Source organism: Branchiostoma lanceolatum, chromosome 7, assembly GCF_035083965.1.
Source record: "Branchiostoma lanceolatum isolate klBraLanc5 chromosome 7, klBraLanc5.hap2, whole genome shotgun sequence".
In the NCBI taxonomy this organism is placed as follows: domain Eukaryota; kingdom Metazoa; phylum Chordata; class Leptocardii; order Amphioxiformes; family Branchiostomatidae; genus Branchiostoma; species Branchiostoma lanceolatum.
Genome location: NC_089728.1, coordinates 15930810 through 15946016, shown reverse-complemented (window position 1 = coordinate 15946016; position 15207 = coordinate 15930810). Strand labels below are relative to the sequence as shown.

The following is a 15207-nucleotide window of genomic DNA, read 5'->3' as shown; positions in this document are numbered from 1 at the left end:
TAATTTTTGTATATATTATATTGTTATATTAAATCTAGCTACTAGCATAACTTTTGTTATTAATTATTAGCTATACAAACGCGCACTTTGTACAGGCGCTAAAGAGTTTATGTACGACACCTGAACCGAAAGGCATAATGGGAAAGGGGCCTTCCTGATTGAAAGTAAGGAAAAATGTCCTGAAAATGGCTGAAAATATGAAAAGAAGCCGTTTTTGCTGTAAAACTCCAGTTTTCGGCGGAGATTACGAGTTGTAGAGGACAGAGATGAGCTCCCAAGACTTCACCAATCTAGAATCTATCGTCAACGTCATCGGACTGTCCAGCAAACCGCTATGGGCGTTTGCAGGTAAGGAAATAATTTTGTCACATAATGTTCTTAAAGGTTTAATCAAGGAGGTTATGGTTTAATAAGCCGAGGTGCAATTTTAACTATTTACGGCAACTGTATGCACATCTCTGCATAAGTTCTATTGTAGGTAGAAGAAGAAGACACTGGCTAGAGGCAAGTCTCTCCTACTAGTAAGCCCTCCCCCCCTTATTTGGGGATTGTTTTGGGGTTTATCATTTTTTTCAACACAAAGGAGTATGAAAAAGCAAATTTGATTCTTAACATTTTTAAGATTATTGAAAAAGTTTGAGAGGTTTTATTTTCTATTGTCAGTTTTCGCGTTGACCTCTCAATCGCGAAATTATGTCATTGCAAATGTACATTTCCAATTCATTACAATACAATAATCATACATTAGAATTGTTTCAATCCTGTGAATTCTGTGAAAGCATCCCTTTTCCCTAGCCTCCTACTGCATAATTAATTCTCTGCGAAAATAAATGAATTTGCAGTACTGATTTTCCTTATTTAAATATGAAAGATATTACTAGTATAACCATATTACACAGATAGAAGACATTGATATATATTCGTATAGGAAGGTCATGTTATTAGTGAGTCATCACTGCTTGTCGAGGTGTCCAAACATGGTCATCATTCATTACACGGTGTAATTTGATTTGCTTGCGTAGAATCAAGAGTAGCACAGTCAGGTAATCTTTGATTAACCTTCTGCACTAATTGAATTTCCATTCGTCTGTGTAGCTCAATGGCTAACAGCCTCACAGTTGAGCTCGTTAAAATGCATTACAGCAGCCTCATTACTCAGATATCTACTGACTGTACTTATGATGACTATTCAGACTGAGAGGAATATCAGTAATGTGTGACAAGCATAATCTTTTCTCAGATCAGCTTGCTTTAATGGATGACAGGCGGCACCCATCAAGCAAGCTGCTTCTGTGAAAAGATTACATTGGGTAGATTCTATATTCACCAGGTTGTATTATTCCAGCCAGTAGGTATCCATCTGAGTAATGAGGCTGTTATTATGTAGTGATGAAAATGGAAAACAATTTAAATGTCCTCAATATAATACAATGTTCCGTGATAAATAAAGGCATTTAGCTACTATATAGTATATAGAGTCCTGCCAGTGTTAAATTAAAAGAACATTTATGAAGAGATGATTTATGCGTGAAACTTCTATCTTTGCCCTTCCTCCAGTTTCCCTTTTTTCCCCCAAATAGACTGATTCCGTAGCCCAGCCCACCTCTGCCAAATTGTATTAGTACTGACAGTAGGAATACAAAATAAGAACATGAAAATGCAAATATTTGACGGACATGCAGCTACTCTCTCATTGATCAGACCGCCATTTGTGATGGACAGTCAGATTTATCTATTCAAACTCAAAGTTCAGTGTTCTCACCATCTTTGTGCGGCAAAGCCACCTGGCAAGCCCTACAGGTGTGAGGATGAGGCAGGAATATTTTAGGGGGGGTCCGGGGCATCATCCCCCTCAAAATTTTGAACTTTTAAACTCTCAAAGACACTATTTCCTGCATTTTGAGGGCTAAAGTTTGTGAAATAAAGCCAAAGTTTTTTACTTTTGAATCAAAACAATAGAAACCCCCCTCACGCTGGTTGAAACACAGCGTAGGGGCCAAAATCACAGCATAGGGGATCCAAATCACAACGTAGGGGCCCTCTACGCTCAAATGCCCTGGCGAGAACCCTGAAGTGCAATGATAATTATATAAATAAACAGTTGATCTGTGTGTGAATCATATATCTCCCTGCCCCCCTCCCCCTGCAGAGATGTGGTACCAGGTGTTCCTGTGGGCCCTGTTCTCCTCCATGTTCGTCCACCTCATCGCGGCGTTCATTGCCTTCGCGGCCCTGCGCCTCCACAAGCAGGGGCGCTGGGTACCGCTAGGTATCGTCATCATGGGCCTGCTGTCACCGCTGTCAGGGGGAGTCATCACAAGTAAGTGTGCGGAACAAGGCAAAGGGCAAGAAAAGAATATAATTGCTATATTATAGGTGTTATTCAATCATTGAGTGGCGTTGGTGTGTCGCAACGGTTAGAGCGTTGGTTAGAGAACCAATAGGTGCCGCGTCTTCTGTCTTTGAGTGGCATCCACTGTAGATCTGTTTTGTGTACATAGATGTAGTGTAGTACAGGAAACCTTATATAATTGATGATAGTTTTGTAGCTCAAAGTCAAACACTGTTACTATGTTGATGACGTACGTCCCCTTTCTGTTCTTACTAACAAACTATCAACGTTGGGGACCGGCTTTTTACTAGTAGTGAATGCCCACAAACGCCCACTCTGGCGAAGTCTGCGCTGCACGAATCTCAGGTTTTTTGCTTGGAATGTGTTCAGGTTGTGATTTATTAATACTGAGTTTCAAGCCAATCCATCGATCCGAAGTTAAATAAAGCAAACTTGAAGACTCTTACCTGGCTTTTTAGCAAATGGCCTCCAAAAATGGCTTTTTAGCGAATGCCCAATATATCAGCCAAAATATCGGCCACCGTGACACGGGCGCTAAATCTAACACCATAAACATGCTGAACATGTCCCCTGAATGTGTACTCAATTTCCGTACTGTACACGTCTGTAAAGCGCCTTTTTTTTCAAAATAGTTGTGCGGGGAATCCACAGCCTCGGACCAGTCACATGACCAGAGTCCGCCATATTGGAATTGGAATGTTCCAAGCAAAAAGACTGAGATTCGTGCAGCGCGGGCTTCACCAGAGTTTGTGGGCATTCGAGTACGTCAACGTTGTCCATAATTCTTAGGGTAATAGGAAATGATACATGATGAATTCAACTTCACTATGGAACAAAGCTGACTTTTCCTGCATGAAATTACTACTGACAGGACTAAGGAAGGAATTGGTTGAACGAGAGGGAATGGGGGAAACATTTCCACTGAATAAGAAGCCCTTCTAACTCCGACAATTTAGCAGTATGAGGTTTAGCTGTTATGGTAAATGCATTTAAGTTTGCATGGTTTTTATTTCGCGCCAAGGGGAAAATGGAGTGTTCGCTGTGGTTTTGATTTATCGGCAGCACTATAGTCACATACTGCTAGAGTATTGGACTAAAATGTTTGTGGTGGTTTTAAGTTCACGGTGAAACGGTCGCCGCGAAAACAGCGAGCATAAAACCACCGCGAACATTTCTGCATTTACAGTACTAGATTTGTTGTTTGGTTTGATTTTGTTTTTAAACTGGCTCCACTGTTCATTCTGTAGGTGCAGCCATCGCAGGTGTGTACAGGGCGGCAGGCTTCACCATGGCCCCCATGTACGCCCTCGTGTGGGGCGTCGGACAGACCGTCTTCGTCATGGTCATATCGTTCTCCAGAATACTCGCCACGCTATGATCAGGGTCTTAGGATGAGGCCAATTTGATCAAGGAAAGTGGATCCCGCTGGATCTCAGTCCAGTGGGGAATCCAGATCATGCCATGCCATGTTCGTGTGGCAGGTGTGTGAATGTCTGGGGATTCAGATCACAGTTGAAATGTGTCAAAGGAAGGAGTAATGTTCACAGTTGTGAATCACTGGATCACGGTATAGATCACGGCACAGATCACCCACGCACGTGGAAGGAGCGCAGCTTCTCTTTGGGAGCAGGGAGCGAGTCAGCCTGCAAAGGACGCAGTGAATCTCTATCATGTGGGACAATACAAAATGGATTCAGAGACAAACACACCATTGAGGGTGACACAGATGCAAATTCACATGAAACAGCACCACCTGTCAGATTAAGTGTGAACTGCGTCAGGATTCTATGGCAAGATTCTGTTGGACTTTGTGGAAGTCACTCTCTGTCATGTTGGGCAGCTTACGAAAAAAAGGATTCGAAGACAGAACTTCACCATTGAGGGTGACACCGAAGTAGATTCCTGTGGAATAGCACCACCTATTAGATTAAGTGTGAACTGCATCAGGATTCTCTACAGCAAGATTCTGTTGGACTTTGTGGAAGTCACTCTCTGTTGTGTGGGCCAGCTTACGAAAAAAAGGATTCAGATACAGAAACACACCATTGAGGGTGATGTTGAAGTAAACTCACATGGAACAGCGCCACCTGTCAGATTAAGTGTAAACTGTATCATGATTCTATACTATAGCAAGATTCTGTTGGACTTTGTGGAAAATAGCACTGAGTGTTTACATGTACAATTTAAGAGCCTGTATCCAAGAAAATAAAAAACATGTTGCTGTGCAAGATGCTAGGAAAGTAGCACAGTACACAGTGTGTGGTTCCCCCAAGGAGGAACGATGGCCAAAAATGTTGAGAGATGGTGAGAATGACACCAACACAAGGACTACAGAAAAGGCTGGTACAAGGTTACTACATGCCTGTACACTGCACGACTGTGACTTAACCTTCAGCACACCGAAGTAGCCGTTTGGCACCCAATTCCCTACTGGTTACAGAGTTAGGCAGCAGGGAGAAGGTTAAGTACAAGATGGCGCTGACTGAGGCTATATACATTGACTCTATGGAGCACCAGATGTTTGTAAGAACGTGGGGGAAAATGTCCAGGCCAATGCGACGCATTACGATCCTTGGGACTCAGCACGACACTTCCACAGTGGAAACACGATACACCAGTATTTTCAACGTGCAAAGTTGCACGTTCAGAATATTTTTATGTACAAATCTTGCAAATAGCGTGCAAATTGCAAGTTACAGATGGGTATGTTGACCCTGTTCCTACTTCTGTCAAATTGCTGGGCCACAGCGAGGTCGTCAGCGTGCCGCAGCCTTAGTGAGATACCTGCTTTAATCTATGTGAAAGTATTGAGCCTATTCTCGACACTCAAATCTAACTACCACCATCTGCTGGAGACTCTATGTTTGACCTCAGTTCTGCTTTGATTAAAGTAGTCAAAAGATTGTTTGTTTCGCATACTTTTGTAAGTAGTACACATTTTGATTATTCAAAGTTCTTTAACCATATGATAACAGCACTGATCTCCAAGCAGATTCATTGGCGGTAATGACAGTATCCAAAGGGCAAAAGGAGTATCCAAAGGGCAAAAGGAGTATCCAAAGGGCAAAAGGAGTCTAATTGGCCACCGGTGGCCGATTGGACTCCCTTTGCCCTTTGGATACTGCCATTACCACCGCTGAATCTGCTTGGAGATTAAACAGCACTACCTTGTACCAGCCCACAACTGTGATTTTGTTTTGCATTGCCATCAGACTTTTAGCTAGGATTTATCGACAGGGCATCCAAAAGTTGGAACCAGAGCTCCCCAATGGGATTAACAATTACCCAGTAGTTTTGCATGTAAATCAAGTTTCATGCTGTTCTAGTGTCTAGTACAGTGGCAGTGTGTGTTTTGGGAACACATGTGTTGACAGCCACTTGAGAGAGTATGGCAAGTCTACATGTGTATATAATTACCAGGGAAACAGGGTGTCCTCTGGGTGCCCCCTGCAAAAGGAGGGTGTCAAATTTCTTTGATTATTTTAGTGTAGGGCGTCCAGAAGACGCACTGACACCCAGTTAGCTAATAGCCTGGTTGCCATGTACTATGCTTAAGCTTAAAAAATGTGATCTTAACATGAATTTCTTCCAGTTTGTTTATTGTTTATTGGTAAAACGACTCCATTAGTGAGTACACAAGTGTACTCACTACTCTTCCTGGAGTCACATACAACATTAGCAACATTGTTTGCCAAACCTTTATTTCCATAGTTGAAGCTTACAGGTACAAACATGTCTTAGGAAACATCACCAAAACAAATACATGTCTAACTTACATATATGTATGTCATAACGTACATGCAGGTAGACTGTATATCATTGGATGACAACACCAAGAACATTATGCAAAGTATGTCATCAACTGCACTGCCATATCATTATAGTGTGCAATGTGCCATATCAGGCTTTTAGCTAGGATTTATAGACAGCTACCTGGTAGCTTTGCATGTCAATCAATTTACATGCTTTCCCAGTATCTGGTATGAGGAAAAAAAAACAGGGCAGTGTGTGTGGGTGTGTATGTAATATCCTTGGAAACTGAGTGCCCTCTTGGTGTTCCCTTTATTTTCTTAGTGTATGGCATCCAAAAGACGCCCTGACACCATGCTAGCTACAAGCTTGTGCCATAGTGCAAACAAACCGACACATGACACATGCAAGTTTCGTATGTTGCAATGACCATAGATATGCCAACATAAAGCCTTGACCTAGTGGCAAATGTGTATATGATATGAAATTTGTAAAAAGAAAAGCGGTACAATAAGTAAGTACAATGTGAGTTGCTACACTTGTGTATATATTTTGAACATGTACATTGCAGTATTCTCACCACAGATTGTACAGTTCTGATTCAACAGAGAAAATATTTTTACAAAGTCTTCAAAATGTATACTATATGATGTATATGTAAGAAACTATGTGGAAAAAAATTCAAACTTTCTGCACTGTATGTTTGTTTGTACATAGATGTAATAATAGTCTTGTGAGCTTTCAGAGAGCCAAGACATGATGGAAAATAAAACTGCTTTTTGAGTTTCAAAGTGATCTATTGTCATCAATAAGTGTGACTGACTTTGGTAGCATTTTTTTATGAAGGCTCCCTTGAATATTTCTTTCTCCAATTAATAGCGGATTGGCTATATCGTTGTTGACATAGCTTTGTTGGTTGTTTGAATTCAAGTTTTCTCCTAACTTATGATTTTATACATTTAATGTTTATACCATGGCTAAATAACCATTTTGACTTTCCATTGTTTTCTCATTAGTGACCTAGAGTTCCACGACCTCATACCTTCGCCAAATGATTTTAACCTTTATGACTGACGTATTGGGAGTGTTTCTCATCACTTATAAACCATACCACTTGATCGTTTTCCACATGAGCTTAACAAAGGTTATTCAAACGTTTGTAATCAATTATGCAAATGAAGTCCTTATTAGCATAAGTTGATTCAACGATGTTCACATTTACATAACTTCAAAATGCCACAAGTATGAAATTGCCATCATTTACATGTATGGAATTCTAGTAGTTTCTCATTAATTATGCAAATTAGGCCTACAATTGCATATTTTCTATCTATCAACATTCCTCTCTTCCTCAGTTACAAATGTCACATATTTGAATAGTCATATCATGGAACACAGTGGGTTTTTGAAATTGTCTCATTAATTATGCAAATTAGAATCTGATTTGCATAATTATCGTCCCATCATACAAAGTATCATGTAAGCTATCTACATACCAAAAATCATGACCATCCATCAAGCCTATCTTGAGTTATAGTATTTCCTTATTAATTATGCAAATGAGGTCCTCATATGCATAGTTGATATCTATTAATATTTCTTTCTTCCTCAGTTACATATGTCACATGTTAAAGAGTCCTATCATGGAATTTGGTGGTTACATTAACTTTCCTCATCAATTATGCAAATTAGATAATGATTTGCATAATAAGTATCTACTCATGTACATCATCACTCAAGCTATCTACTTTCCAAAAATCATGACCATCCATCAAGCCCTTCTTGAGTTATTCACTTTCAAATTCTGAAGCAAAACCTGCTCCTGCAGTTCCAAAAAAGCCGCTAGGGGGCCCAAACCTATACCACTTAATCTCTGTCCAAAGAGCTATCTACCACTCTAATATCAGGACCACAGCATGTCCAGAACACGAGATAGAAAAACAGGAAGTTCCGCTGCAGTTCCGTAATTAGCCGCTAGGTGACCCAAAATCCAATCATTTCCATGTCTCGTCAAGACCTACCAACCTACCAAATATGAAGACAATCCATCCAAGCCTTCTTGAGTTATGCTGTTTGTTACAAACACACAAACAAACACACACACAAACGCTACCCTATGCATAACCTTCTAGGCGAAGGTAATCAGTTGCACCGCCGAAAATCATATTACACTGTCTACTTCACTCAAGGCCAACCTGCAATGTTTATACGTTGCTACTCCCATGTCAGAGGTGACTCACAATAAGCTACAGAGCGACCAGACAGGTTCGACTTCATTTCATCCAAAAATACCGAGGCTGATCACTAAGATATCTCCAATAGTGTCGTCTGATTTGTGCCTCACAGGTGGGAATACTTTTACTGTACAAATTCTAGATCTCTGAGGAATGTTTGCATTGCGACGTAGAAAGTTATATATATGATTTAGTTACACTTTTTCAATATTAGAAGGCATGTTCTGCCATGGCTAACTCTTTTTGAAAATACCAGAATTCGAACAGTTTTCTACGCTTTCTGACAGGCTTTCTCGCACTGAATACTTCTTCGGGTATTCAGTTGCCACACGCTATGCTCAAAAGCTACGAAAAAGTTGTTCCGAAAGTTGTTTATTCGATAGGAAAAATACATATACGTGTCCAGGTGGGGCAATGGCATTATATATAGGAATGGGTGGGGTAATTGGTTCGGTAGGTAATGGACGTGACCAGATTATCAATGACAGTCACTGTCAGTGCATTTGTTATTTCAATTTGGATGAACGTTGCCGCGGAGGCACAAAATTAGTGTCTTTTACAAGAGCGGAGCTGGAATTCGGAAGAACTTCAACGTGTGTGATAACACAGGTCCCTCTATAACGTCACATTATCATTTCTAAATACACAAAAATAGACATTTCCACCATCAAAGGTCTTCATTCATAAGCAATGGTATTTATCTTGCTCGAATGTGGCCACCTATGTCAGATGTGAAAGTTCGTAGTTCAATAGTGCCTTTTCATTATAAGTAAACAAACCGGTTAGACTCCATTTGATACAGAAGTGTCATGACCTCACGTGTGATCTCACGTTGGTCTAGACTTCATTATCACTCATGCGTTTAATGCAAAGATCTAAATCAGAATGCTTTTTAAGCCATCTCCATGATATTGTGTCATCAGCTTTGACACAAGTGTTCAGCCTCTAGGTGTGTGAGTTTTGACTCAGAATTTAGAATTTAGTGTAGGGCGTAGAGAGGCTGAATAAATTTAGCGTCATATGTAGCTCCGGAATTTAGCGTCGAGCGTTCTCGAGACGCCCCAATACAGGCCCCTCTCAAGAAGGTGTCTACAAACGTAGGTATTCAACATAGTATCAATAGTTTTGACGCATAACTAGATGGTTGAATCAAGGAGGTTTAACCTTCTTGGTTGAATCTTGTGTTAAGCGTTGACGCCAGCTGGGAAGCCCCGTGATTTAACGTAATTCGTAATCAGCTCAGAGAATTTAACGTATAATCGGCGGCGAAAATGTGGCGTAATTCGTAATCGCTACTCCCCGAATTTTTTTTTGTTATCAAACAAAAACGATTCGCCAAAAATCTATATTTCAAAACATTCGCGTAGGCACGCGTCATTCTTTAAGTATTACTTTCATGTACATTCCTGCAAAGTTATATTGATGAACATCGAATCATAAGCCATGAGAGCGTTTTTTCTAAAAAAAGGGGCGTGGCCTTATACATCTTGATGACCTAATCATGACGTCATACTAATTTACATAAATCATCACCTTGCTATAAGGTACTACCTGAAAAAGAAATTAAGATTGAGGAAGGTTCATAAAGCTTAAGAAAGGGTTTTTTCAAAAACATCCCAAAATTCCTCAGCCACCCTTAGACAATACCTTAACAGACAAACAGCAACAGATAAGAAATAAGAAAACTATATATATTACCACTTTTAACAGTACTATTTACAGTGAAAATATAAGCATGTAAATCATAGCATATATACAGGATAACAAAACAATATAATGACAGAGAATCAGGGCATTGTCTATCGAGGCCTTGTGGCTATGCAAGCAGAACAATTACAAAATGATGTCTAGGTACACGGAGCGTCAGTAGCATAGACCTCTCTAAACCTGTTATGCAAGTGATTCAACAGCTGCCGTTGGAAGGCGAGCATGTGTTGTGGATGAGAGACACTGTGGCCCAAGGCTCTCAGGTTAAGGGCTTACCCCTAAGTTGAGTTGCGCAATCTTTGAACGTAGTCCCTACATAAAATCTTTGAAACCTTTCTTTTCCTTGAAATTTTTTGCCCAATCTAGAGACCTTTTTGGTTGGAAGGAACAGGTACTAGTAGGTCTTAGCTTTCCCATTTTAGTTGAAATTTGTTTAGTTCAGCAGTTTAGGTGGCGTAAGAACATATGTGAGTTGTTGGGTCATGCGGATGGGTATGGCCGAGAACTAGGTCAGAGAAAGGGTCTGTTTACTTCCGGGTGGCGTTTCTGCGAGTTTGAGCTGTACAACCCTCTGTTTTCTTTGCATATGTTTATCAAGTATACCCCTGTGACTTCCTGGTGGAGAAGTGTTTTTAAGATTGAAGTTAAGGTAAGTACTTTTATAGGGCCCCAAGATCAGTCATGCTATTTACAGTTTGTACCGTCCATGCTATAGCTGAACACGATTGGCCTCTTAGACCGTGTAAGTCACAATACTTTGCACTTTGAGAGGTTGTAATACAGTCTCCATGTGGTACTCCAGTTGTACAGTGATGTGATGTCGTTTTGTAGCATAGCACAGTCATCATTACTACGAATTTCCTTAAAACACTTGGAATCGTCAGCGAGTGTTGCTTTCTTATAGATCAGGGATTGAAATGTAGTCGAAAATATCATATTCTACGAATTCAAAGCATTTCCCAAATATTGCATTTTCCTGATAGCAGAAAATAAAAGCAACTGAAGATGACAACAGAAGCTGAAATCGCCATTCCCCAGTCTGCAGAAGACATCGCCCCCTCCTGGGTGCAGAAGGTACTGCAGAAGGACCTCCCGGGCGTCATCATCACCGACGTCCATGTCAAAGGATCCATCAGCGAAGGAGAGGGATTCATGAGCGACATCATCGCTTTTGATGCCGTGGGGACCAGGAATGGAACAAGTCAGCGCTACAGTCTCGTCGCTAAACTGACAGATTTCAAACGGCCTTTGACATTATTCAAACAGTGGTCCAAGGACATTCAGATCAAAGCCGAGACGATTGAAGTCAAGTTTTACACCAGCGCCGTTCCCGAGCTAATGTCTGTGGCAGCCCCTATCGCTGAGCGCGAATCAAAGGCAGGGAATGACGAAAGCCACCCTCCTGCTGATTCCTGGTTCCTGAGCCCAAAGTGCTACTTCGCCGCCACCGATCCAAGCTCCATGGTGTCCGTCAGGGTTATGGAGAATCTAAAATCTCAGGGGTTCTCAATAAAAGCCAACCTCCAGCCGCTGAGCCGCGAGGAGATGATGCTGGCAGTCGGTGCCCTGGCGCAGGTCCACGGCCTGTCACACCGACTTGAGCTCCGTTCTGGCATTCCCCTCCCCGAGAAGTACGACTGGATCCTGACTCGCTTAGATTCTACAGATGCGGTGGATATAGTAACCTACCAATATCAGGCCGCCGTGAAAGGATTCGCCGCAGCCTTTCCTGACCAGGCAGACCTTGTATCTCGTCTGGAGAAATTAGATCCCAATCGCATCCTCAACTTGGAGGAGGACCAGAGGCTTAAGGCGCTTTGCCATGCGGAGTGTTGTGTCAATAACATCATGTTTAAGGTTAGGCATGTCATGTTTTTCATTTGTAACATATTGTTCAAATGTAACATTACTGAGATCACAATAAAGATTTCTTGTTGCACTTCGTTTGTGTTCTTTACTTGTTTTACAAGTTGATTTATAAGAGCTCTCGTCTTTGGCCTAAATATAGTATGCTGGAGACGTGCCCACAGAAGCCAGACTGGTGGACTGGCAGAGTCCCATGTACATGCCGCCAACCTATGACCTGACGCTCCTGTTTCTTAGTGCCGCGGGTTGGGACGTCCTCCACAACCACAGGGACGCCATCCTGGCCCACTATCACCACAAACTGCATGAGACCTTGGGTCCAAACGGTGAGAAACCTCATTATCAGTGTAGAATTTCACAGTACAATAAACGCATTAAAATAGGATGCTACGTTTTCTTCTTTTTTTCTTTGATGAATACGTAATGCCATTCATCTGACCAAAAGAAAAAGAAGTATCGTTATGATATCAGACGTTCAGTCTTGCATTCTAACAAACGACACATTCTTCTAGAGTTCCCGGGACTACAGAGCTACACACTGGAACAGTTGAAGGCAGACTTTAAAGCTGACTGTGTGTACGGGGTCATCAACCGTCTGCTCCGTTTGCAGGTCCTGGCAGCAGATCCAGATCTGGTGCGGATGTTGCAGGAGATCAAGGAGTGGGGAGTTATCTAAAGATTCACTTTTCAGAACGTATCAAAGATCAGTATATCCGACGAGTAATCTACTAACAGTCAGTGCTTGTGTTGTTTATCAAAGAAACAAATACATTTTGGGAAATATGTTGACTGTGGCCATACTGAATTGTCTTTACATATACAAGGCACTCTCTAGTAGTGCTGCGTACCTAAACGTAACATCAGGTACAGAGGTTAATGTACAGGTCCGGCAGGACCTGTACCTGTATCTAAAAAATTTGAAAAATTAAATGTGTTTTTTTTAACTTCTTCAATGATGACAGAAACATACATAAAATGTTTTCAACTTGTCAGTATCTTTATTCAAAGAACATAACTAGGTTTCCTACAGCCAAACTCCATTGGCCTTGCTATCAAAACTCCCTTTCTGCCTGAATGATCTGTTGCATATTAATTACGCTGTGTCACTTTGGTCACGTTTGGTGGTGCATGAGGCCATGAGGTTAGGAGATCAGTCACAAAATAAGCATATCTACTTTGTGTAAATCTATTTCGGTACAGTACCGGTACTTCATGATCCGGTATTTTGGACCTGTACCTAATCCATTTTTACGGTACAGTACCGGTACTTCATGATCCGGTATTTTGGACCTGTACCTAATCCATTTTTACGGTACAGTACCGGTACACAGTACCGGTACACAGCACTATGCTCTAGCCTTAATAGATTAGTGACGATCAAGTTATACATTACAGTCTCCAAGTGCTAATAAGGGTGGATGAACAACGTCGCATTGAAAATTAATGTACTCATTGGTGAAGGTCTAGTATAACTGATTTGTATTTTATAAACAACTTAATGCATTAAATCAAGTTTATAAAGTATGAGGTATCATCATAATAGCTATATTGTAATTGCTGATATTACTGTAATAAAAGGCTTATGTTATGCTACATTTTGATTTTAAGAAGTTAAGCCAAAATTCATCAACTTACAGGAGGACCCGACTCTCCAGATTGTGGGGTCAATAACATCATGATTAAGGTTACATGTTGTAATTTGCAAGTGACGTTCATATGTGACAATATATGATTAAATCTTATCCAGGTGGATGAACAAAGTCACTTTAACAATACACAATATGTGCCCATTATCTAAGGCCTAGTGTTTCTGAAAGATTTTCACATTTGTTAACAACTACAAAAAGTTAACAGTTAACTTTATGAATATGTAAGGAATCTCTATGATATCTATTTCTTTTTTGTTGATATTACTGTAACGAATAGCTTAAATGTACCATTATGTTACATTCTTATGAGAAATTAAGCCCCAGGTTCATTAACTTGGAGGAGGGGCAGAAGCTTAAGGTGCTTTGCCATGTAGAATGTTGGGTCAATAACATCATAATTAAGGCTTTATGTTGGAGGTCGCAAGTGACGTTAGGATTTGACGATATACAATCACATCTTAGTACTATACAGGCGTACGAACAAAGTCACTTTAACAATACACAATATGTGCCCTTTACTTAAAGTTGGAATTTCTGAATGATTTAAAAGAATTAGCTTAATTAAACTATAAGTTTGCGCCGTAACATCTACATCATTATTGGATCAATATTCTTTTATGTTGATATAACTGTAATAGATAGTTTATATGTAACATTACGCTAATCTTGAAAGGATTATGTTAGCTAGATTTCACCACCCTAAATTTCCATATGATGCCAATTTGACTTCTTCCCATTGCAAGCACATGGGTTTATGTAATACACAATATATGAAAAGAAAACCAAGACTAAGTCATTTGAGAACCAAACAATAGCAAGAATAGATTCAACATGGCAAACAATAATGCGTTAATAGAAAATGTCACCCAGAAATAGTAAAACTTAAGATTGGTTCGGAACTGAAGGATTCAAATAAAATGATCTATCTATCATAGAAAGAGTTGTAGCTCGTCTTTTTGCCGTCTTTACTAACACAGCATGACATCCACGTGTTTTGTGTCTTATCAAAAAGTCAGAGTGCCCCGAAGGCAAATTACATTTCGCTATTAACGTTGCTAGATCCCGACAGACCGACTTGCAGCCCAGGTATGAACAACTCTGATGTTCCCGGTAGGGCCATGGTGCGGATCACCATACCGGAAAGGTCTTGACACACCTTTGAGCGAATTTTAAGCTTCAGGCAGACACACACACAATCTTATAATATAGAACATATATGAATAGAATAAATCTTTATTCCATATCATATACATTTTAAAAGACATAGTACATGTGACCTAGCAGTGGTGCAGTGTACTCTCCAAGCAGAGGAGTGGGTGGGTCTGGCTGGTTTTTGACATGTTTTTAGGTGTTTTTGTCAGGCTTTCGATATTGGCCCCTTTTAGTTATGTCGCCAACCGTGTTGAACAAAAATGCCTGAACTGAACACGTTAAAAAACAGCTGGACCCACACCTCTGCTTGGAGAATAGTGGGTGCCTCATCTGTTTATTCATTTGACCTACATGTACGTTTATGCAAGGCCATCTGTTTACATGACCTGACACTGTCCCATGTCTATAATAAAATGCAGTGGGTTAACAAACGTTCCTTACTAATTATGCAAATTAGCTCCTGATTTGCATAATTAGTCATTGATTATGATTATGT

At 40.5% G+C, this 15207-nt stretch overlaps 2 protein-coding genes and 1 long non-coding RNA gene across 3 annotated transcripts; 2 read left to right on the top strand and 1 right to left on the bottom strand.

Annotated features, from left to right (window-relative positions):
* Positions 1-132: 132 nt before the first annotated feature.
* On the top strand, positions 133-6894 carry LOC136437884 (transmembrane protein 170A-like). The gene is made up of 3 exons (XM_066432454.1): positions 133-348; positions 2150-2320; positions 3601-6894. The coding sequence occupies exons 1-3, from the start codon at positions 267-269 to the stop codon at positions 3729-3731; spliced, it is 384 nt and encodes a 127-aa protein (XP_066288551.1). The 5' UTR covers positions 133-266; the 3' UTR covers positions 3732-6894.
* A 1359-nt stretch (positions 6895-8253) lies between these two features.
* LOC136438398 (uncharacterized) lies at positions 8254-12586 on the top strand. Its single transcript, XM_066433169.1, has 4 exons — positions 8254-8449; positions 11028-11901; positions 12053-12330; positions 12382-12586. Exons 2-4 carry the CDS (start codon positions 11050-11052, stop codon positions 12584-12586), a joined length of 1335 nt encoding a protein of 444 aa, XP_066289266.1. The 5' UTR covers positions 8254-8449; positions 11028-11049.
* A 295-nt stretch (positions 12587-12881) lies between these two features.
* Positions 12882-15190, bottom strand: LOC136437885 (uncharacterized). Its single transcript, XR_010756340.1, has 2 exons — positions 13207-15190; positions 12882-13147 (listed from the first exon to the last, which is right to left on the bottom strand). It is a non-coding gene; the product is annotated as an uncharacterized lncRNA (long non-coding RNA).
* Positions 15191-15207: the final 17 nt, after the last annotated feature.